Raw genomic sequence first — 25,681 nt, forward strand, 5'->3', positions numbered from 1 at the left:
GCAAGTGTTTGTAGAAGTGCTCACAGGGAGAAAGAAATCTTTTCTGGATCTCACTCTCCTGTACAAGTTGCACAACAGAAAAGCTGGATTTGATTCACAAAAGAGGTGGAAGTTACAAGGAAAGGAAGCTCACAGTGATTTGAGTCCAAAACCTGAGGACATTAAGGATTCTATGATTCTAAGACTTGGTCAAACACTTCGAGTACCTTCCCACAGTCTCTATAGTCTGCATGTTTTCCCACTGCTCCCCAAAATCCCACCTTAAACACAGTTATGATTTTGGAGAGATATGGGCAGATGACCCAGCTCTGATCCAGGGTCCAGGGTTTTCAGTTCCTACTCGGGCGACTTCACAGCTGTTTTTAAAGGGACGTGCATAACATTTCCAGGCTGAGTGACACAGAGGCATCACTACATGGCCAAGGAGGATCTGCTGGAAATGGCAGTGAGTCCTTCCACAGTGCCCAAAGCCCTCTGATCTCAGCAGCATTTCTTGTTGAAGCTATGGGGAATGCTGCTAGAAACCACAGCAGTCTTTCAGGGCAGCCACAAGACGCAGTTTACTGTATGTGTGCTATTTATTATGCATATTATTTATTAATTTATGTAGATCAGTAGACTGCGTGACCAGAAACATGCCATCAGCAATGATGGATATCCAAGACTGCAGTAAAGGCTTGTTCCAAAACTGGTTTCAGCCATCAAAAGATTTTTTTACTGATGCCAGTGAATCGTGGTTCAGGCCCTGAAGGCACCGAGAGGAGCTGCTTTTACTGCAGTAGTCACAGTAGAGATAGCTGAAATCTCCATTACAATGGTTCTGTCACAGGTACTGCAGGAAGACAAATTCATTTAGGGAGTCCTATTGATACTTGATTTGTTAGATCTCAATTTCAGAGCTCTCTGAAGGGCACTGTTACTATACTCCAAAATCGTTTAAGCTTACCGTCACCATCCTATAGTAGGTATCGGTCTAAATGCAAAAGATCGGCTTCCCATATCCTTTACGGCACAAAACCAGTACCGATGCACAAGACAATCAAAAAGAAAACAAGAAACCAACCACACCGAAAATGCCATCAACCCACTGACAGATAAAAATTATCCTCCTGCCATACACTGCTGCTCCTCAGTGCTTCCTCCACACTCTGTACCTATTCCCATGACAGCAGCACCCACTTCAAGAACCATTTTTTCCCTCCTTCAGCAGAGCAAATTAGGAATAACCTCACTGTAGCCAACATTGCTACACTGATGAAAAAAAAAATTAATCAGCAATGAACTTACACCCTGGGATTTTCTCAAAAATTTGACAGATCTGTTAGTACTGAATTCTCAATCTGCCCTAGTTACTAGATGTGAGTTGGAAGGGCACTGAAAGGACAACAGATGTGCTGATATTTCCTAAAGTTGTAACATATTCTGACAGAAGTAACACATCTAGGATACCCAAAAGCAAAACATTTCCTCTGATCTGAGCCTGAATATATTTTGTGCTGACCAGCCTGCTTTCTCTAGTCTTTGCTACCACAGACGGGCTCCCAAACCTAAGGCGTCCATCATCAGCGAACACCGTGTAAATAGACATAAAGGGGATCAGCAAAAGGAGCTGCTTGCAGTTACTGCCTTATCCACGAGAGAGCACAGTAACCTGAGCACATCCCCAGCCTTTTGTAAATGCCTAGTGTACGTACAGAGCACTGTATAACTCAAAAATTATAATTAAAATGTCTTAGCTCCTGTATTTATAGTAACATTTAAACTACTGTGCTTTCTTGAAGTCAGAGTCATTTACTTGAGAACAGCACACTTTATGGTGAACAGATCTTTGAAACTATACCACGGGGATATGGCACAGCCACATGTAACTCAATATATGTCAACAGCTGTAAAAATATTGGTAGGAGAAGTGAAGAAAAAGCCATGAGCACAGATCAAGTGCCCCGTCTCTCACATCTGACTGTTTTCACATTCTCTCTCACTCCTCTCCTCCCCGCCCCCCCCCAAATAATTGGGCAATTTTGGTGCAGGCTGTCATAAAAGCCAAGGCTTCTTTGAGGTTGAATGATCAAAAAGGTTATAAATGAAAATGATTTCAATGTTGGAGGCCTAGTGAGTGACCAAGGCACTTTCTGTAGCAGAAGGGTTTGTTCTAATCTTACCAACTGCACGCTTTCGTCAGAGCATATTCCTAGGGAGTTCACAGCTCCCCAGGGCGAAGCTAGAGTAAATTCTGACTAATCCCCTCTGCATACAAATGAGCCCCTGGTAAGAGAAACTGCAGGGTCAGGCAGCTTATGCACAGCACCGATTCTCCAGGTCTGCGCCTTCAGCAAAGCAAACAAAATGGCACTATATTTTGATTTTTAAAATGGGACAAAGTTCCTGAAAAATAAAGGCTTAAAATGCAGGACAGGCTGAGCAAAAAGGAATGAGCACCTCACGTGCCCAGGCAGCAAGGTGAACAGACAGCATCAGCCCTTTAAAAAATGAATGAATTTAAACTTTTGCTTGACCTAAGGGAGTGGTGGGCTTGAACTAAAATTTAATACAAAAGGAGCACGGCACAAAATAAAATATTTACTAGCCTATTACAAAATAGGAGGCTTGAATCCTGCACCTTCATTGGCTGGCATCACCATATCAAGACACTATAGAGCACTGAGTCATTTATATTCATTCCCTGGCATTTCAAAGACTCCTTAAATGTTAAATTCTGCACCTATTGCTGCTTTAAAAGTCTTAAGCATTGCTTAGTGCAAGATGTGATTGATTTCTCCAGCTGCGCACTACTTAATCACAAGGCATGTATTTGTTACAATTACCAACTCTTGCTAATAGGGGATACTGCTTTCACAAAAATTCTTTTGAAGCAATTGGGTGTATTGCAGAGAGAATTACAGAGCTGCTGGCACTAACACCAAAGTGCCAAGGAACAGGAGAGGAAAGGGCTACAGAGTTGTCCCGTTCAGAGGTAGCAGAACTTTGCTCTCCCAAACATGCGTTTTGGGCACACAACACTTGCTGGGATCCAACACCAAGAGCTCTTGGTGAGAGTTTTTTCACTGCAGACCTTCAGAAGATTCGCTACATTTTGGATACACACAGAGCCTGGGATGTTCAGGCACACTGCAGCTACACAAACCCAACAAAGATACCATCCTGTGACACATTTACCATATGATTTTTCCACAGAGTCACATTTAACAGTTAGAGGGCCAAGCTGTAGACTGGTTCAATTTTATAGTCTCAAATCTGATACTTCTTGGAGATAATTCTTCCAACTACAAAGACACTTGAACGCTCTACAATTCAACTTTAAAAGCTCTGGTTTAGATTCCTCCTGAGCATTAAGCTTCATAAGCTAATGATTTTCTAATTTTTTTTTTTATCCTTAAAATTGACTCCTTTGAACCTTGCAAGCTCACCCTAAAACTTACTAGCTAAGGTAAATGCTCTTATGCAGTGTTGTGGTATTATTACAAAATAGTCTAACCAACCAAACCCAAAATACTGGATGAGGAAACACCGCTGAACAGTCAATCCAACAGATTTAACATGCCACAAGGATGGGTCTGCATCAAGCCCCTGCTCTGCTTCAAGGCCAACACAGTCCACAAGAGCATGTGAGCAGTGGGCAGTGCAAACCCTGGCACCTCCATCTCACTCTGCTTCTTGGTGTCCAAGAGGAGGGATGGCTTGCAGATGAACCTCTCCCAAGCTCTGGGCTAGACTGCACTATGTCTCACGTACCCCACTAATCTTTCTCTACCTTTTTGGTGCTGGGAGGCTACAAGCCAGACCTCCTGCTGCAGTTTAAATAAATAAATTTTAAAAAAACAAACAAACAAAAAAAAAAAAACCCTCAAACAAACCAACCAAAAAACCAAGCAAAAAAAAAAACAAAACCCACCACACAGTTACAGTGCCCTTGAAACAGGGCCAGATGAACGAGGATGGAGATGAATCTCCATAGACTCAACTACCCAGAACCTTCCAACCAGCCCCGAGACATAGGACTAGTGCAAAAAAAGAACGGTGATAGTAGAGTAGGGGACTCCATTCTCAGGGGAACTGAAGGCCCTATTTGCAGGCCTGATCCATCCCACAGGGAGGTCTGCTGCCTGTCTGGAGCACAGGTTAAGGACATTTCTAAGAGGCCTCCCAATCTTGTTAGACCAACTGACTATTACCTTCTGCTAGTTATGCAGATTGAGAGTGATGCAGCAATGTACACAAGTTCAAACGCAATCAGAAAAGAGTTCAGGACCTTGGGGAGACTACTTGAGGGATCAGGAGCACAAGTGGTGATCTCCTCAATCCCTCCAGTAACAGCAAGTGATACTGAAGGGAAAAGGAAGATCCAGGAGATTAATACATGGCTCAGAGGACAGTGCTGTCAGTGGAACTTTGGGTTTTTTGACCGCGGGGATGTGTTTTTGGCACCAGATCTGCTGGTGACAGATGGGAGATCATCTGTCCCAAAAGAGACAAAGAATCCTTGTGCAAGACTTGGCTGGGTTCATCAACAGGACTTTAGTTTTGAAGGGGAACAGGAATGTAGCTGGCCTTGCTGAGAACCTTGGGGGTAGTAGTCCATTGCTCAAGGATCAGTGTGCTGGTATCTTAGACAATCAGAAGGACTTTTAAAATTATGTACTCAACTCCCTCTCTTAAACGTTTATACACCAATGCATGAAGCATGAGCAATAAACAGGAGGAGCTGGAGGCCACTGTACTACAGGGTACCTATGATATAGCAGCCATCACAGAAACCTAGTGGGATAACTCCCACAACTGGACTGCTGCAATTGAAGGGTACCAACTCTTCAGAAGAGATAGGCAAGGCAGAAGAGGTGGTGGAGTTGCCCTCTACATGAGGGAAGCATGTAAAACCACACAAATTAATGAAAGTGATGATAGGGTTGAGTCATTATGGGTGAGAACCAGGAGTAAGGACAGCCAGGGCAATATTGTGATGGGAGTACGTTATAGACCACCCAATCAGGATGAAGAGGTAGATAAAGTTTTTTACAAGCAGTTGAGACAGGTCTCACAATCACTATCCCTTGCTCTTGTGGAAGACTTCAACTTCTTGAATGTCTGCGGGAAATAGAATACAGCAATGAGAGAACAGCCCTGGAGATTCCTGGAGTGTGTGGAGGATAATTTCCTGACACAATTGGTGAGACAGCCAACCAGGGAAGGTGCCCTTCTCGATCTGCTTCTCTTGAACAGAGAAGAACTAGTGGGGGAAGTAAAGGTTGGACAACATCTGGGGCTTAGTGATCATGAGATGATTGAGTTCTCTGTCTTTGGGGAAACAAGGAGGGGGGATTAGTAAAACAGCCACCTTGGACTTCTGGAGGGCAAACTTAGGAGGCTGATGGACAAAGTCCCTTGGGAAGCTATCTTGAAGAATTTAGGAGTCCAGGAGGGTTGGACTCATTTCAATAGGGAAGTCTTAAAGGCACAGAAGCAGGAACAGCCTGTGTGTCAAAAGACAAGTCAGCAAGGAAGACATCCAACCTATCTAAATAGGAACCTTAGGCTAGACCTCAAGAACAAAAGGGGAGTCTGTGGCCTTTGGAAGAGGGGGCATGTCTCTCAAGAAGACTATAAAGATGTAGCATAACTATGTAGGGAGAAAATTAGGAGAGCCAAAGCACAACTAGAGCTTAACCTAGCTACAGCTGTTAAAGATAATAAAAAAACCATTTCTATAAATTCATTAACAGCAAAAGACTAGAGAAAATCTCCATCCCCTGTTGAATGCAGAAGTGGTGAAGGGCTTAGAGAAGAAATCTTATGAGGAGCAACTGAAGGAGCTGGGGCTGTTTAGTGTGAGGAAGAGGAGGCTGAAGGGAGACCACATTGCTGTCTACGACTACCTGAAGGGACACTGTGGAGAGGCTGATGCTGGTCTCTTCTCACAGGTAATTTGAGACAGAACAAGAGGGAATGACCTCAGGCTGAGACTGAGTAGGTTTAGATTGGACATTAGCAAAAAGATTTTCATGGAGAGAGTGGTCAGGCACTGGAATGAGCTGCCAGGGAGGTGGTTGAGTCACCGACCCTGAATGTGTTTAAGGATTATTTGGATGTGGTGCTTAGGGATATGGTTTAAGGTGAATCTTGCAGAGTAGGGTTATAGGTTGGACTTGGCTATCCTGAAGGTCTTTTCCAACCTGGGTGTTTCTGTGAAAAAGAAAAAAAACACAAAACCAAACCCAAACCACTCCACAAAACAATGCCCAAAACACTGTAAAGTGGCAGCACTTCCTTCTGCTTGCCATGAGACAATTTAAAGTGTTTTTTGCACTGCATGCTTCAGCCATGAGTAACTGCAGTCTATAAAAGGCACAGCTGCACCAAAGGGGGGACTACGTACTACTCCATGGAAAAAAGCCTCCCATCGCAATCAGGAAAACGCGTTATAGGGGATGACCTTCCGACACAAAGCACAAATCTATCAGTTTGCCACTTTTTACATGCTTCTGGTATTTATGCCTTCTGCACTCCCAACTCATCTTTTAATTAGACAAACTCTCATGAAAGTCAACAAGAGTTTTGTCTGAGAGCTGGGTTGAAGCATCATTCCAGGGGTAACAGAATAAAATGCTGTTCTAGGTAGGCACCAAAACTGTAGAATCTTTGGAGTTTTAAAATTAAGCAGCATGAGCTCTGCCATCTCCCCTAGGAGGAAATTCTCAGCTCTTCCATCTGCAGACCCCAAGGCACCACTAGCAGTAATGCACTGCAGCTATCAACACGTGCCAGCCCCCAGCCACGTTGAGCTGGAAAAGGATGAACGAGAATTAATAGTTAATCAATGGCGTAACTCAGTGACATGCCATTAGTGAATTCAACAGGAATTTCAACATACCACTAAAATGCTCACACAAATAATACAGAGCAGTTTCACAACACATTTACAATACGTGTTCAAGCACACTGTTTAAAGGAGAAGCTAATGCTAATATATATCCCATGAAGGAGGGTTTCTTTTGTTTCTTTCTGTTTCTTAAATAGACTGAGGACCAAATAATTAAACAGCTTAGAACGCAACATCAAAGAATGGCACCTGTAGCCAAGAGTGTTCTGTCATGGGGCTAAGAAACAAAGTGGCTGTGGCATAGAAATGTACAGCAGCATACACTACACTCTACTTGTTACATCCATGCTCTACAAGGGTGTACATATTTAAAATTCTGACAGAATAAATAAGGCTCCTGAGTGATCCATATGGTGGATTTTCCTTTAAAAAGGAAGGAGTTGCTGAAAGCCAAGTTCTTGCTGCCGAATTCCTGGACACAGTTTCCAACTATTCCAATCAAGCAGCTCTGTGGTTGGGCTGGGATTTCAAACTTGCCACAGTATGAAGTCCAGTTTGGGCTACATTCCCTTCCCTCTCTCAGCTTGATGAAGGCTTCCCCACAAAATCAAAAGGCTTACTGTCAAGTTTTCGATTGGTCTGGGCTTCATGCTATCACATGTGCGGTGATGGCAAGGAATATGAATGTGGCTCTGGCTCCACCATGGGGCCTTGAGATTTCGTCCAATTCATCCAGGGACCTTATGAAAGTAGAGCGGGTCTCTTTTCATGTATATTCCGACTACTGAAATTCCCTAGATGCACTGCAGTGTGCAAACGCGGTGTAAAAAAGAACAATAGCTTGAGAAAAACTGAGGCAAGTCTACAGAGTATGCTTAAGATAAACCAGCCCAGCTAAATGCAAAAAAACCTGACAGACATTCTTCTGCATTCATAGCTTAATGAAAACAAAACCTTTCAGAAGTGGAGAAAGCTTCTACATACTAGCAAATCCAAAACTGCCATGTTAACTTATAAAAATTGATGCAGGTCTCCAAAATATAAATATACAATGTTCAGCTCCCCATGTGCTCAAATTACATTAGTTAGCCAGAAATACTACAAACCTTTCAGATAAACCCCACAATGACAACACACACACACATACAGAAAAAAAACAAACCAAACCAACAAAAAAAAACCCACCCGAAACACAACAAAAAACCCTCCCTCCAAAAAAACCAAATACCTTACTTGCATTTACACACCAATTCATTCACCCTCCACTGTCTGTGTTAGGAACTGTTCTATGGAAGGAAGAAGTTACCAGAAAACTATAGCCTCACAGCAATATAGCCTCACAGCGTATCATCCTAACCTGAGTGGCAAAACAATCCTTAAAAACTCAAACACTTCAAGCAACAGCTACAAAAAATGGATCTTTTTTTTCAGGCTGCTGTTGTTATTACTGCTGATAGTACGATACTCCTTTACAGAAAAGCAACAGACTGGTAAAAGCTTCATTGCCATTGACTGTGATGTGTTCTGTAATACAAGTCTGTAATGCATTTTAACTGCACTACCTGTAATTTCATTTTCCTACCAAGAAATTTTGTAATGCATGCATTTGTTGCAACCACATCTACTAAGTACACTCATCACACTGATTTCAAAATTACACACAGAAAACAAAGGACAGCACTTAATACATTTAGGTATTTAGCTCTATACAAGTGCTCCATACATTTTTAAGCCATCACTAGACTAAACTTATTAATCTCTTTCTTACAGCATCAGGAAATCTTACTAGTCCACAATTTTTTCAAGGGCTAGTAAAAGTGACTTATTTAACTCTACTACAAGCCTAATGCACACACATCATGCAATCACCAGGCAAGACAATACTGAGTTATCCCTTACTCCAGAAAAAATAGAAATCCAACATATATATATGTCTTATTTGCCACTATCTGTGATTTGCAGCAATAGCCAAGTGGAATGTTTTCTCCTTGAGTTACTTGCTCTATACTTCAGGGATGGTTACTGAATTTGCACTAGTTCTATTCTGCCCCACAAATGAAAACCATCTTCCACTGCTGTTAAGATGAATAAATAATATTAAGTAACAGGATCTGTGTGAACAAATACACATATGCATAGCCTCACAGAGCAGTAGCACCTCTGAAATGTATGCATTAAGAATCTCATACTAGAATGAATTCAGATATCAAACTTTAGATCTCAGGTTCCAAAGAAAATTACTATTCCTGTTTTGACTGTTCTGGACAGTCACCAGTCTGTCCTACATATACTGCTGGAACACCAATGTTTACGCTACAAATAGATCTCAGTAGCTTCACTATGCCTTTCAAGTCACTATATACATTAATTTATATTCAAAATGATCTGAAATTTATATACAAAAATAGGTGGATGTATGCAAATATTCATTTTGGGTGATGCTGAAAAATGCTGGGTAGTTTGGGACAGGTGGGGAAACTAGAACCAGGCACATATGACATTAACCTCATAAATTACTATTAGTTATTTTCTAGCTGAATAACACAAGTTCTGTATTTTATAGGGTCCTTTCCCAAATGCAACTTGCTTTTTCGGTAACCAAGAAACTACCCAGTGTTGTCATATTGGTTTCAATGGTATCATGATAAATCCTCATGGTATACTCTGCTTCCCACTCTGATCATTTCCTTTCTGCCAAGCTGGAAATTCATTATGCACTATACATGAGAAAGCAAGCAAGAGGGCATATTTTCAAATTCATATCATACATTTCTGAGAAGAACTGAAACACTGTATCTGAACTACTACAAATTATTCATACCACACACTATATACAGACAAAAGTTAGTATTTTAAATAAATATTTTTGAATATTTTATTTTAAATCAACCAGAGATAAATCTGGTTTGGGCACTTGCAGGCAATACTGTGAAATAAATAGTTGGTTAACTACAAGTGAGGGAGCAGGCCCAGATCTGTTGCAACTGTACAGGCAAATTAAATGAAAAATAGGCAGAAAGCTTCTCAGAAGCCAAAGTATGTCAATGTAGCAATATAATTAATTCATATTCTTTGCTCAGATTTTCATGAATGACCCTCTGCATTAAATATTGAGAAGCCACTTGGAAGCTGGCATACACCAAGGACAAGAAAGCTACTCTTGGTCATGGAAGTGATGAGGCAACCAAAAAGAACCTTTTTATTCATGTTACTAGGATGACAAACGGTCAAACAATTGTGTTCCTGCAGGGAAGCAGAGATGAGCATCAGAATGGTATTGAATGCACTGCTGCTATTCATGGGGTGGAGGAGCAGGCAAGTGTGCTCACAAGATTTCCTGAACTTGCCATGCTAATGTAGATCACCACTCCCATAGTAAAGCCATACCGGGAAATAGAAGACAGGTGATACAGATTTCTGTTCTCTATAAATCCCTTTCTGCTAACTGCAGATGTATACAAGCATGCTCCCTAGGGAACCAGATACACTTTGAAGTCAGTATCAGCGAAAAGCAATTGCATGAACCCATCAGCCTCTCTCCCTCAGACATGCAACAGTTGAAGAATACTCCTACTCTGTCTATTTTACAGGAAGAGAGAGAAGTTGTTTTTTTTAAAAAGATGATTTTTACAGCACCACCAAGTAACAGCCTTTGACTGGACATGCCTGTTCTTGACCCTTGAAAATTACCTCCCTACCTTCCCAAGTGTCAGGCTGTTGCGGCTGAAACCTACTGTACAGCTGAACTCCTGCCTATATTTGATTAATAACCATATGCCTTATTTTAGAATGTAACTTTTCTTTAAGTTATATCTTTTTCTTCAGTTTTCAGTTGGAAACTTGGCCTAAATGACAGCTGTGTAGGCCTCACCCCAGCTCGACTCAGCAGGAGCTCTAATGTACTTCATTCTGGGGCTGGGAGCTGCTTTTAATCTATCAGCACGACTCCACAGCTGCTGTAAGCTAGCTGAAAATTGTCTGCATACACAGGGTTTAAAATTTTGTAACCCTTTTGGTGCAACTTGCATTTAGGCAGGAACTTGGAAATGCAGCCACCAAAGTCTCTGGAGAGTTAAAGGAAAGCTAGAGACAACAGTCTGTGGGGCTTGGAGGGCACGCCAGCGACCTCTGCGCAGATCAGTTTTCCTGAGTTCACAAGTTCAAATACCAATTTCCAGTAACTGTGTGAATGGATTTAGTCTTGCTTTAAGGCTGACAATCACACTACAAGGCAGGCAAATAAATAGTTCTGCTATACACTAGATGCCCTTAGCAATTAAAAACATCTCTGTGTATTTTTACTCATGATTTGCCTGTAGCCTGCTGCCTGTCTTTTCTAGCTTCTAAAGAACTGCACAAACACCATGTTCTCTTCCAAGACAGCATGCTGCAGAGCAAGCACTTCACATATGCAAGGAAACTTCAAACACTTAGAAAGTAAAATGCAACTGTGTAGAAGTGTTAAATCTGCTACTGCCATCAACAGAAACTACACACAGTGCAGGAACCCAGCATCATCTGTTCCAGTGGGACTCAGAGAGGACGGATATGAAACCGTTGCCAAATATTTACATTTACAACTCTTACAAAATATCCTGAGTCCCCGAGGTATTAAGCATAATCTCACATGTCAACAACCACCACCACCAAAAACTTTAAATATGGCTGCAACATGTTTTCACAAAACTTAACTGTGGTCACTGTGGAAAAGTCTTCTTTTTTTCTGTTTGGTTTTGTTTGCTTGCTTGTTTGAGGTTTTTTTCTTTGTAAAGAGGCAGCCAAGAACCTCCTCCTGCCCACAGCCATGGGCCCCACTGCGTGTCCAACGGGGCAGGCTCCACAGTCAAGTACTGACGGCTCACCTAACATGTAGTCAACTCTGGGCCAGATAATAGGGCCATAGAGCAAACAGAGAAATTAAATCAGGTGACACAGATCTGCAGCAAATGATCCCAGAGAGCTCCATCACTCCCACTGAGTGGAACAGCCTCTCTCCTGCCTGCCCACAAGCACACTTCCTTTAAATACACAGGGCCTGAAACTGCGCCTCGTGTTCTGATACACTGCAAAGGGCTCAGTGTGGAAGAGTTCAAGTATTTGTACAGAGCACAAGCAATTTTATAAGGCTGCTGTTCAGCATGGCCCTCATGCCAGAGCCTACCCAGTGGAGGCTTGCAGATCACACAGATTGTACTGGAACAATTTTAAAAGATCTTCAGTAATTTAAGGTGCTAATAACTTTACAGAGACTTCCACAAGCATATCTCCTAAATGGAGAGACAGTGGCATTGAGAGCACCCTCAGCAAGTCTGCTGATGACGCCAAGCTTCGTGGTGCAGCAGACATGCTGGAGGGAAGGGATCCATCCAGAGGGACCTGGACAGGCTGGAGATGTTGAGGTGCTGGAATGTGTCCAGAGAAGGGCGACAAAGCTGGTGAAAGGCCTGGAACACAAACCCTATGAGGACAGGCTGAGGGAGCTGGGGTTGTTTAGCCTAGAGAAGAGGAGGCTCAGGGGTGACCTCATTATTGTCTACAACTACCTGAAGGGACATTGTAGCCAGGTGGGGGGTGGCCTCTTCTCCCAGGCAACCAGCAATAGAACAAGGGGACACAGTCTCAAGTTGTGCCGGCGTAGGTATAGGCTGGATGTTAGGAGGAAGTTCTTCACAGAGAGAGTGATTGGCATTGGAATGGGCTGCCCAGGGAGGTGGTGGAGGCACCATCCCTGGAGGTCTTCAAGAAAGGACTGGATGAGGCACTTAGTACCATGGTCTAGTTGACTGGCTAGGGCTGGGTGATAGGTTGGACTGGATGATCTTGGAGGTCTCTTCCAACCTGGCTGATTCTATGATTCTAAGACAATCTTGTGAGGTTCAACAATACCAAGTGCAAGGTCCTGCATCTGGATTTAGGCAATCCCAAGCACAAATACAGGCTGGGCAGTGACTGGCTGGAGAGCAGCTCTGAGGAGAGGGACTTGGGGGTGCTGGTGGATGAGAAGCTCAACATGAGCCAGTAGTGTGCACTTGCAGCCTGGACCAGCGGGTTGAGGGAGGTGATTCTCCCTCTCTGCTCTGGTGAGACCCCACCTGGAGTACTGCATCCAGTTCTGGAGCTCCTATTACAAGAGGGATGTGGACATGCTGGAATGTGTCCAGAGAAGGGCCACAAGGATGATCAGAGGGCTGGAGCACCTCTCCTGTGAGGACAGACTGAAAGAGCTGGGGCTGTTCAGTCTGCAGAAGAGGGGGCTCCCAGGTGACCTTCTTGTGGCCTTGCGGTATCTGAAGGAAGCCTACAAAAAAGCTGGGGAAGGACTTTTTAGGATATCATGGAGTGACAGAACTAGGGGGAATGGAGCAAAGCTGGAGGTGGGGAGATTCAGCATGAGAGTGGTGAGAGGCTGGAATGGGCTGCCCAGGGAGGTGGTCAAGGCCAGGCTGGGTGAAGCTCTCATCTAGGGTAGGGTCTCCCTGCCCATGGCAGGGGGGTTGGAACTAGATGATCCTTGTGGTCCCTTCCAACCCTGACTGATTCTATAATTCTAAGAGTACTTCCATGCTAATTATCCACCTTCAGCACAAGAGACAATAAAGCAAAACAATGAAAATCACAAGACTATGATACCACCTAATAATTACAGCTTCTCCAAAGAAAAAGCCCACTGCCATGTACCTTAAATAGTTAAAACACAGAGCCACTGTGGGCTGGAAAGTAGAAACCAAGAATCTGGGGCATTAACTGCTGCAGGATGCCCTGAAGGAGTTCTCCTCCTGGAGAGAAGATGCCACAGCCCTGGGCTGGCAGCTGTATGGTCCTCATGAACGCTCCATGTATTTTTGGCAGCATTATTCTCCACAGATTCTAGGAGGTCTCTTCTTTGAACTGACTCCCCCCCCACCATTTGCTAAGTTCTTTTCTTCCTCACCCTGTGTGTTAATTTCCTTTTTCTACTGAGGTCACTTGGGTTTGCCTTCGTGCCAAATCCTTTTGTTCCAGTTGGTGGTCTATTTGGCCTGGTTGAGCCTTTATACTTGACTTTAATTTATTGTGTGATTTCATTGTACACTGCTTGCAGAGTGGCCAATTGCTCCATTATGAAGGTATTAAATTCTATACAGTTATGTGCATCTATACAGAGACACCTTTTTCCTGCAGCTCACTTCCTTCTGCAGCCATCTGTAATGGAGCAGAGTCCCGCACCATGGAAGCTTTGCCTTAGCTCCTCTGTTTTAATGACTATGATCCACAAGGAGTAGTAAAAACAGACAGCATGGTGCCCAGTCTCTCAGCTGCCAAATGTATGCCATGCTCCAGGAAAAGAAGCTAGGAAGGTTACATTACCTGAAACTCACCTCTGTTCTACCTAGTAAAAAGACTTCCCTTAAGTTCCCAACAGCATTTGGAAAGGGCCAGAAAAAAAACCCTCCCCTAATATCAAGGGCTAATTCCAAAATCTCAGATTCCTAGAAGAATTGATACAACAGCAGCTGTATCTCTTTCATTTGAGTAATTATCATATAATTAAGTGCATGAATTACAAGAGAGCCAAAGCATTAAATTAAAATATTTAATGCTTGTAAATCTGAAAATGATTACTGTGCTGATGTGCAGCTACTGAGCAGCGAAGCTAATGGCAACACGACAGTATCACCAGCCTCCCATTATTCTGTTGTAGCTTAGAGAAGGCAACAGAATTTTGGGAATCTTTTGCTGAGGAGGAAAATAACCTTTCATTCTTTAAACCTAGCAACTGATCCTTAGAAACTGCACACCTAAGTACTGAAAGCAAAAAAGAAAAGAGGAAAGAAATCTCTGAGCTAAAATGTAATGTTTTATCTCACAGATGTATAGGGAGAATTAAAAATGAAAACATCTTGATAAGAATCTTACAGAGAGCTGAAGAGAAGAGCCATTCCCAGCATTTTCTTTACAGTGGGTCATCTCTCATTACCCAAATTCAGCTTCATCCAAGCTCATACAGCAGTTTGCAGGATGGGAGTTTTCAGCAATTCAAATAAACCAGATTACCAGAGATCTCTCCTCAAGGCATTTTCATAACTAGACATCTGACAGAAGAAATCCTTGACACTACAAAGTTTAGTTCTTGAGATTTGGGGGCAAACTGTATGCATTTCCCTAAAAAAAAAAAAAAGTATTATGTTAAAATTCTTTTCTAAAGCACAAAAAAAAAAAAAGCCCATTCATGTTCTCCAGCATGCCATTTCTGTTTGCATAAGTAAGCCAGGAGCAGACATTGCCTGAGCCCAAGAGAGATCCATAGGCAGTACAGCAGCTGGGCTTGTGCCAAATGGTGCTGAAAGTTTTGGGGACATTTTGAGACTGGAGATGTCCTCCTGCATCCTTACTGCAGGAGCATCCACAGGGGATATGCAAAGTTAGACCTTCAGGCAGTTCTGCCTCCTACTGTGGGCTGATGCCATCCTCCACAGCAAGGACATGGCCACGGCTTCTGTGCATCATCAGGCTGGGGAGACTCAGCTCAGTATTTCAATTCTATATTTACACCAGTATTTTAAAAGTCTTAAACCAACATAGAAACCCAACATACAGTTGGCTGGTATTTCACTGGAGAATCCCTCTGTGTCACAGAAACATGACTGACATGAAACTGCAACAAACGTAGTGCAGACAGTACACCGGAATGGAAGATGAATGGCTTACGGCAGCCTAAGGGGCCGTGGCTAAGGGTGGAGGCAGAACACATCACCCTCCTAGCTTCGAAAGACACGACCGCCTTCTCAGGATGAGTGCACAGAGCTGAGGGCACAGGACTTGCACACCAAAAAGGGGGGTGTGCTTTATATGTGTGTATATAGAGACACACAAAGCATTAAAAAAAAACCCCAAAACATAAATGTTCAATCTATGGACACAACAAACAGACTAAGTTATCTAACTTTAAATGAATTCACATCAGCTATATGCGAACAGCTTACGATGGCATCCCCTTCAAAACACAAGCTTACACTCATCCCTAAAATGGCAATATAGCTGACATTTGCTACCTAAGTGACTAATTGAAAGGTATTCGAGTAAGTCTGACTACGAATCTTCCTGAAACCTACAGAAGTCACCAATAGTTAGGCAGCTGGCAGCACTAGTGAGCTAAAGCCTTCAATTAACATGGAGAGAGGCGATTCTTAAATTTGGCAGCCAGATAAAGAAAAATGTACATTCAAAGTGTTATCTAAAGGATATTTAATATTCTTTGTAAGAGGAAAGTGATGTAGAAGTAGATCTAATGAGAACATTCAACTATTTTTCCTGACAATGCTCACTACTTTTAGGTCTTCACCCCAAAGTCTTTGCTGTCTTCGATGCTTTTTTTCCCCAATACTTTTTCATGTTCTTTTTTCTGGGCTCATCTCTCACTTATGTCTCCTGTAACTCATCACGATAGCAACGAAAATCAGAGAGTGGGTGAGTATCTGTCTAGGTGTTATAATGCACAACATAGATGAGTCTGGCCCACGTGTGAGAAGACATCTGCTTGCAAGGTTGCTGGAAGGTTGAATTTTGGCTTTGGCTCTGAGAAAAGGCTGCATCTTCTTTCAATTGTCAAGTGATGCTCCCTGTTACAAAGGTTCAACGGTGGAAGACGAAGACATTATCATTATAAATACTTTAGGTACATAGATGGGCTAATAACTTGTGTAGCAGTCTCCAAAGCATCTGACTTTCATGTGCCAAATAGTTTATCATCACAAGGTGGTAATAAGAAATAACCACAAGGGAACAGTAACCTTTTCCTAGAGGTAAGGAAGCCAGGATTTCAGAGTTACTATGTAATTAATTCGCTTTTCAGGAATCGAAACACCCTAAAGCAAAAACAAATTCAACAGACTTGTAATAACATACTGTTGTAGTGTTAGGCCCTCTTATTCCTCAACAAAAATCTATCCTTTCCACTTTGTCTTGACTGTGAAATCTCTGACCATATCCTGCCTTGACTAAAGCATTTTTCTTTGCCTTGTTTTCCTTGCATCTTGACTTTCCAGTTCTGGTGAAGTCAGGGTGCTCACACTGTGACAATCTCAGCCCTGTGAATGTAACTTTGAGATCCTCCTACTCAGTAATCCTTTCCTGGATTTGGTTTGTCTCACACATTTCAAGTTCAGATTCTTTTAAACTTAGTGGGTGCAGACAATTTCTGGCTAAAGCACATCTTGGCCACAATTGTCTATGGTGGTACTATGTTCCTGCTTAATTTCCTTAGGGCTTGGATTGAATCCCACTGCCACTAGTCCTCAGCAAAATAAATCCCAATGAAGTGGAGGAAATCAAACCTGTACGAAGTCAGGGTAAGACACACCAGGAGGAGTGACCTGTCCAAATGGATATCATCCACTTGTAGACACTTGATGACTGCTCATGCAAAGCTCTGCCCCACCTTCTGTAAACTTCTGCAAACTAAGCACAGCTCAGCACCTTCACATGCCACACTTGGTGTCCTGGATGCTCTGGTAGTGCAAGTGAAATGGCAGGTCTGGTCTGATGTGCCTTGAACAGAGCAGAGCATGCATGTGGTGCTGTAACATGATTTAACCCCAGCTGGTAATTAAGCCTGGCACAGCTGCTTCATAGCTACTCAACAGTGACATGGCAGAGAGAATCAGAAGGGTAGACGTGAGAAAAGTCTTGGGTTGGGATAAAGACAGTTCAAGAGGCAAAACAAAACAAGGAATCATTCACTACTTCTCATCCACAGGCAGCTTATTTAGACATCTCCAGGAAAGTGGAGCTCCATCAAATGTAACAATGACTTGGGAAGACAAACACCATCGTATTGAACCCCTCCACATTCCTTCTTTTTCCCCCAGCCTTGTATATTGAATGTGACATCATATGGTATGGAATATCCTTTTGGTCAGTTGGGATCAGCAGTCTTGGCTGTGTCCCCTCTCCCTTCTTGTGCAACTCCAGCCTACTTGCCAGTGGGGTGGTGCGAGGAGCAGAAGAGGCCTTGACTCTGTAAAAAATACTCAGGAGTAACTACAACATATTTGAATTATCAACACCATTTTCCATCAAAATCCAAAACACAGCCACGTACTGGGTCCTGTGAAGAAAATTAACTTTATCCCAGCCCAAACCAGCATATGCTGTGCAGAAATATCAAATACAGAAATGCTCAATGTACTTCAGAGTACATACTCTGATTACAGAACGTTGTTTAATATGGATCACTCACAACTACCAGTTAATTGTCAGCACAGACCTCTGAGGAAGGTGAGGTTATGCCTATCTGCTCTGGCAAGACTTTAAAGGGCTGTTTCCTTTATTTTTTCTAATAAAGCAAATGTTATCTGGATGTTAATAAAGATCAACACTGACAGTAGCTGTAATTATATTAAAAAACTATGATAATTAAAACCTAATCCTACAAATAACTGAATTTAGATACACAGTTGATGCTACCTAGAGTATTTTACAAGTTTGCCCTCTTCAGGGGTGTATAAATCGAGAAAAGGATGTGTTGCTGAAGACATTTTTGTGATCATGGGAAGCAGGAGATGTCCTAAAAGTTGAAAAGATTATGCAAGTGCCATGATTTTTGACACAGGGGGCAGAATCTGTACTTGGGTTTCATTCCCCTTTTCATCAAAAGGCTAATTTCCCCACTTCACATTCTGTTTATGTGCTCTGTTTTACGAAACCCCATGTACCGTTTTGTGATTCTGTATTCACTGAGCATGTGCAGACAAGGAGTCAACAAGGGACCACAACTGACATTGCAGTACGACTAGAGGAGCAATTGTGGAAAGGTTACCAGTGACACACACAGAAAAGAGATTGAATTTGCTAGTTGTCCTGATGGACAGCCTTAATTTGGGCAATTATACCCTGCTCAATATGGATAAACACTGTAAATCATCCCAATTTTAACTCAGAAGACGAGATTAGGGTAGCATGGATAAACCTTTTATCCAAACATACAGCACAGTGTATGCTTCACACTGTAACAGTATACATAAAACACAAATGTAATCTATATGCCTGCAAAAAGAGTTTAGGTCAGCTGTCACAGCCATCGCCGTGCTTTTATTATTGCATACTTAGTAAGCACTTAAAGCACTAAACCCAAACCATAGCTTACACCCAGGGACCAGCCTGCTGAAATACAGAGCCCCTTTGGATTTGTTTGCTTGTTTGTTTGTTTTTATAGAGGTATCTGTGGTCTGAACACAGTCATGGCCTGAGGCCACTTTCAACAACAGCAGAATTTTTGCCATTAATTTTAACAGGAAAGTTTGAAGGTACATTCACACAGAGGTACACAGGACATTAGCTTTTCTAATGCAGAAAGAACTAATCCAGCTAAACATCTGCAAAGGATCAGAATGAATCATGGGACAGATCACCACTGCACATCCACGTACACTAAATATTAACACTGCAGTCGTGCCCCAGCACTTTGGATCCCAGAGTATGACTTGGTAGACACATGGAGCCAATGTGTAGCCCAGGTGCTGCTGCCCACGCGCAGGCTAACACGGCTTTGCTCACTACAGCTGCTCTCAGACAAGTTTTCTTCTACTCAGGCACACTTCCCTTCAGCAAAACGACTCTACATGCCCTGGAAGACCTGTTCTCCCCCATCACCTACAGCCACCCGCACGGCAGAAATCAAGGGACTAAAGCCCCAGCAGAGCAGGGAAGCAGCCCCTCCTGGCTTTCCACCTTCCCCCGGGAAGCTACGCCTGCGGCACAGCGGAGATGGCTATCCCGCCTCTCCTACATGCCGGGGAGCTCCCAGGGGCTCAGCTCTTCTCCGCTCCGCTCCCCTGCCCGCCTCCTGCGCTGGCAGTGCGCTGTGCAGCTGGCTGCTTCGCCAGCTCCTGCCCCCAACGCCCTCATAACAGCTGTGGGCTTAATTATCAAAATAACATTTTAATAGTCTCATAACTGAACTATCTTCCAAACATGCCAGCAGAGAGGCTGCAAGGATTCTTTTAACGTCTTCGACTAAACTTACTAATAGGCTACATTTAAGCGATTAGGCTGTCCTAATGCCTGCCATTTACTGCTGGAGCCATCCCTCCCACCTCAAATTGCCATTTGCCATCTCTCATTTCCTAAGTGGCTTTATTATCTGCACGAGTATCGAGGTGGTCAGTGCTCCCACACACCAGACCTCAGAGGAAAGCAGATCAGGAAATTACCATGAAGGTAGCATTCCTGCCTCTCATATTTTCTTCCTTTTTAAAGGGACTAATACATTGGTGCCCAATCAGCACTCCCAAGGAAGTGAATGTGCTAAGTGTACTTACGCAAATTATTTAAGATCACTGGGGGTTTACTTGCTTTTAACACTTAAAAGGTGAAAAAAAAAAATCTATGACAAGCATTACTTTCCTTTTTTACTACCTTCAAAACTGAATCATTTCTTGCTTTGTAAAATAATTCTAAAGGGACTCCAAGCTAGTATTTAGCTGCCAAGTTAACTTTTCTATACAAACTCCAGATTAAAAGGTGAATGCACATTGAAACAGTGCTGTGATTTCTCCTCAGTACATAAGCCATTTATTCAGCAAACTTTCCTTTCCATTTCCCACTTTCTGCCATTTCTTTTCATACCATTGTTACTGGAGTTGGGCAAATGCTTATTCTCAATAGAAATTTTAATGACAGCAATTAGGAAAGTAGTGAGTTTATCCATGTCTCCTCCCTCCTCACAGATTTCTCTGAACTGCTGCCTCATTCTAAAAAAACTGCAAATATTTGTACCCTCTCTTTGTCCACCATATCTCATACTGAGGTTCCTTGCAAGTCTGAAGCAGGTATGACAAAGTCTGATGACCTCGTACAGAAAAAAAAAGTTCAGACAGTGTCTTCTGTAGCCCTCCAAATTAAGTCTTAGCTGCACTAAGCTCTTCCAGTTGACTTTGGAGGGAGATGAGGATTTTATCCTCTCTCACAACAGTAAATATCTAGCTATATTATGGGGAAAATAAACAGATTTTCAAATAGATTTTTTAAAGAGTTTATTACTTTGGGTAACAGCTTATTGTCAGCTGAGGGGCTTGCAGTGCCACAGCAGTGTTTCTGCTCATGTCTATTCCGTAAAAAGGTCACTTTACTGGCCAAGATGCGACACCTCATTGTAACCAATGTGCTATTTTTACTCAATTTTACAGCTGCGTTAAGCAAGGTGCTGGGTTGTTGCATGAATTATCTATGGTCACCCAGATATGCAGGCTGCCCCCTCCCTGTTAGCTGAATGAAGCATTTGTTGGTTAGTCAAATTCATTTTGGTTGGTCTGGAAAAATCTGCTCGTACGTGTTTCGTCTGTTGTGCAGCGAGCCGAGGCCAGTGTCCACCCAGCAGATGGAGGAGCGGAAGCGCTGGCCTCCACAGATGGAGCCCCAGTACCCTGCCTTTGCTTAACTCACACGGGAGATGACTCACTAAGAGAGCCAAATATCTCTAATTTGTCTTTACCTCTATTTGTTGTTAGCCTTCCTTACGCTTTAGTAAAGAGTGCAACCAATCGAGGTGTACTGAAAAACAAAGCTAAAATACATTGCAAGCATCACTCTAGCCACAGGCTGTAAGCTCACAAACTCAGGTGCAGAGGAAGCACTTCACACAAGCCTGATGTTGCTGGAGGTGTTGTCCTTGTGTCATAGAAGCATAGGCTACGGCTGACAGTAACAGTGCAGGCTTCACAGTGTTAAGTCTCTAACTATACCACAATCAAATTATTTATTCTAATACAGAAAAACTGAATAAAGACTTTTTTCTTCATTACTATTCATTATCTTGTACAGCCTAACAGTATCTTTAGAAATCCCAGGATGATCAGCAAATCCAGGGAGATTGAAACTATATTTTTGTATTAAAATAGTCAAGGATGTAGGTGACACGTTGTGGCCCCATGTAATTTAAATCTGATAGATTTAAAGGTAAAAAGCTCTTTGCAGTCTGTTGCAGAGTGGGCCAGATTCCCACCTCAATTACAGAGAGATAAACCAAGACTAACAGTGCTGACTTCTGAATGTTGGAGTTCCTTCAGATTTACATTCTGTGTAAGAGATTAAAACAGAAGATATTGTGTGCATATCTCATTCTCACTAAATAAAATATTTATCTATGCATTCCAAATAGGTAGGAAAAGCAAGTGCATGGTTCTCCTACTTCATGTGGCCCAAATCTCCTAATTATAAGCAGGGAGCAGAGCTTTAAAAAGGACATTTCCCTTCCGTTCTTCATCACAATATCATCTTCAGAACTAGAATATTAAGGAAATAGAAACCAGGGTTTTTAAGGTTTTTACAGTCTGTGCTCCAGGGGAAAACAGGCACTCAGCTACGACTGAAATTGCTTCACAACGTGCGCTTCTGGGCCTGTGTTATCCTCACTCCACAGATGAGCAGAAAATATAGTTTGTTTCTTTTTTTTTTTTTCCCTTGGTTTGGCATCTGTGGCTCACTTAATGCTCCTGGATCCTGCAATGTTCTCAGGGAGAGACAAAGAGCGCTGGCTGAATATTTAACTAGAGAAAAAATCCAGCTCCTGTCTTCTCTAAGTGTGCTTCATGCATCCTTAAAATGACCCCTTATAGAGATCATGCAAAGGAAAATAAAACAACAGCCCTTTTGCTCACAAGAAAGCAGAATCTATAGGGTCAGCCACTTCCCTTCAAAAAGTCAAGATCAGACATCATTTGAAAACTCGTCAAAACAAAGCATCTATCGTTAACATATTACTGTATTGCTAAAAAATCCACACAAGTATTCTCCTGTGCACCTCCTGGCAGGATTGACACCCTGGGCCAGCCTGCACATGGCCCCTTTTCAGCATCAGCCTTCCACTCCTCCTCGGGCTCCCGCTAGCCTGGCACACAATGCATTCTCAGGCCCCATGCCATTACTGAATGCATGGACTAATAAAACTATAGGCAGCTGCGATTCCTCATCCATGTTTATATTTAAGAAAGTTGATTACGTAGCCTACAGTTCAAACCTTGAAACAAGGCTGAAAGATGCCTGCTGCTGGGACACGGCAAGCATCTGGGACTCTGCATGAGTATCTTAGACTTCATGGTCTACACTTGGATGATGTACACCAAATTATTCAGCAGCCAGCTGACCACCTGTAATTCCCTGTGGACAGACATCAGTGCAGGCTTTGGGGCTGAAAACAGCAAGGCCATGAGGCCCGGACACATACTATGATCCCCCAAGCACTTAATCTGAAACCAGTCTAATCACCTAGATCATACTTGAGCTTCCAGGTTCACATCAACTATGGACTTCAGTGCTCTTTGTCCAAAGTAAAATGTACTTAGCAGTGTTATTTGTCAATTTGTTTATTATCAGCCTTTGAGGCATTTGTATTTCTGTTTTAAATGACATGTTATTGTGCTTGTAAAACTCTGGTTTTTAGTTCACCTGTAACTGCATCGAGCAATCCAGTCAAGTGATAAAGCTAACATGAAGAAATGGAAAGCTGGTGATGAACCTCTGTGGTGGAGTTTGAAGTCTAATTTCAGTGTAGTTTTCACCTCAGAGAGAGGTTCAGGGTTGTGTGTTTTTGAAAGATAACACATATTTGAACTGCAATACCAAGACCAGTCCACTGCCACCATGAAATCTAAAACCAGCTAATTGAAAGAAAGCTCACAGCGCATTTGCCAGATCCCAAAATTATGGATTATCCATTGTAGCATTACTATACCAAAAAGTAGGCCCACCTGCAGCCCTGTGCTGAGCAGCATCTCCTCATGGCCCCCAGCACTGACAATCATTGGCTTCCACTCTGCCACCAGTTCCTTCATACATCCCCCAGGTGCTAAGCAGGGTTAGAAACAGGCACACTACTAAACACAGTCTTTGTTGTCACTGAACAAAACTAGCTTCTTTCACAACTTAATTCATAAGCACATTGGGTTTCTGGCAGAGAAGACAGGAGAGTCAAATTTTACCCTTGAACCAACAATAATCTGTGTCCTCTGCAGAGCATTATAAGGAAGAGAAGTTTTTAACTTTCATAAAGCATAATAAAATATTGTTTAGGTTGATGTGATGCAGCAGAAAGCTCATACAGAAAATATATGCTGGTCTCCTGTTGTGGAGAGCAGGGAATACAGTGCCTGTGACTGGAATATGGTACGTTATTTGAACTACAGCGAGGCCCTAGGAAGTCCTTGCTGATTCCATCTCAGGCAATGAGGAAACGTCCTGAGAGTTCAGAAGCAGAGAAGATTTATACCATATCCGTGATATTTATATTAATAAATGATTCATGTTATTGCAAGGACCACTGCTCAAAATACTTTGCCTTCAGCATTGTGGACAAACAACAACAAAAAATTGTGTTTCCCAAGATCCACTGATGTGGGTTTACACGGTACTCTAATGTAATCACAAGAACATTAAACAGTACGAAAGTCTTCTCTCTTTTCCATGGCTGATTAAGCAGCTGGGAACAGAGAATTTACTGTGAAAAAAGCAAACAATTATATGCTATCTGAGGTAAACATTACCTTAGTAATGGAAGCTGAGCTTTAGAACCTTATTGTCAGTAGGGATTAGCATTATAATACTTAAAATGACATTTATAACACTTACTGAAATTACAAGAATGAAGTCTGTGGAGACACAGAAATGAAATCAGCTCAATGTGTTTTTATAAGAATACTGAAATCTAAGTCCCTTAGAGGAAAGATATAGACATTAACAGTTTTTGCAGGCTTCCATTAGCTGTTCAAATTTGAATACTGTTTCTTAGGTGAGCTCTAATCTTCTTTGAATCCTCCCAACACATTTTATCTGTAAAAAATTGTAGTTAAAAATTTAGTTTGATGGAATGATATTTAAGTGCTTTTCCTCATCTACTCCCTGAAAGAGCCCCTGAGAGTCTTACTGTAATTTGTTCAAACGAAATAATATTTTCGTTTCCTGGGTTCTCTTTGTTGTCTTATGCGATGAAAAGTAACATTTCTTTTCTTTCCATCCTATTAAATGTGGCTTTCTGAATGCCAGCCGCTCAATCGAAATAGAATCTGGCACGCTTGTGCCCAGCTTAAAAAATGTGAACTGCCACATAGAGTTTTTGATCTAAATGTGACATGTCACCAGGAGAAGGCTTGGAGTAATATTGCCAGAGCCATAATCAAGTGTTATAAACAATTGAGCTTCATTCATTGACACAGTTTGTCATCACCTTTTCATTTTAAATGCCTGGTTATTGAAATTCACTGAATGTGAGATGCCACAAGCAGGCCAGTGTTGAAACGGTTTTGTTTCTCAGTCCCTAGCTCCTGCAAAAAGCCTTAAATGAGCAGCCCTGCATGAAAACCCTTGTCAGCTTCCAGCACAGCATCTCAAACACCAGCTCACTGGAAACTGAAGGTAGACATCACCTCTCATGTCCAGGGTCTTAGTTCTTACAAACAAATATGAGCTGAAGGAAACAAATTTGACTAAAATATTTCCTGTCTCATTCACCTGTTTAAACCAACAGTGTCTTCCACTAATTCTGCGGGAGCCTGCCTGACCATCAGTTTCCTACTCTGAAACACAAATGGGTTAGGGAAGGCCCTTTAATTTAGAGCATTCTGTGGAAAAGCAACCTGCAAATAGTTTCATCACTTTATCAGACCTAAACTTCCCTTGTGTCTGAATTTGGTTTAAATTCTACATTTCTTTCTTTGTAAAGGAGCTTCCCAACATCTTCAATGATCATATCCCTTCCATTCTTCCCAAACATGCTCTGAAATACTTGCTGGCTAGAGATACGAATAGATGTCTTTCCAGTCTTTTTTTAAGCCAAAACATTAAGACATTATCTCAGGAAATATGCTAGTGGCTTGG

General features: G+C 42.3%; 1 protein-coding gene across 4 annotated transcripts in view; it reads right to left on the reverse strand.

The window, feature by feature from the left end:
- The window catches only part of ZNF423 (zinc finger protein 423), a 233,952-nt gene that overhangs the window by 45,703 nt on the left and 162,568 nt on the right, over positions 1-25,681 (reverse strand). Inside the window, exon 7 of one of the 4 annotated variants that reach the window (XM_064160342.1) lies at positions 14,395-14,977. The exons of the other annotated variants lie outside the window; for them this stretch is intronic. Coding sequence (XP_064016412.1) covers positions 14,883-14,977 — 95 coding nt within the window. The 3' untranslated portion in view covers positions 14,395-14,882. Of the gene's footprint in view, positions 1-14,394; positions 14,978-25,681 lie in introns of those variants that run through there. 4 annotated transcript variants of the gene reach the window in all.

This window comes from Pogoniulus pusillus, chromosome 20 (assembly GCF_015220805.1).
Source record: "Pogoniulus pusillus isolate bPogPus1 chromosome 20, bPogPus1.pri, whole genome shotgun sequence".
NCBI classification, from domain to species: Eukaryota; Metazoa; Chordata; class Aves; order Piciformes; family Lybiidae; genus Pogoniulus; species Pogoniulus pusillus.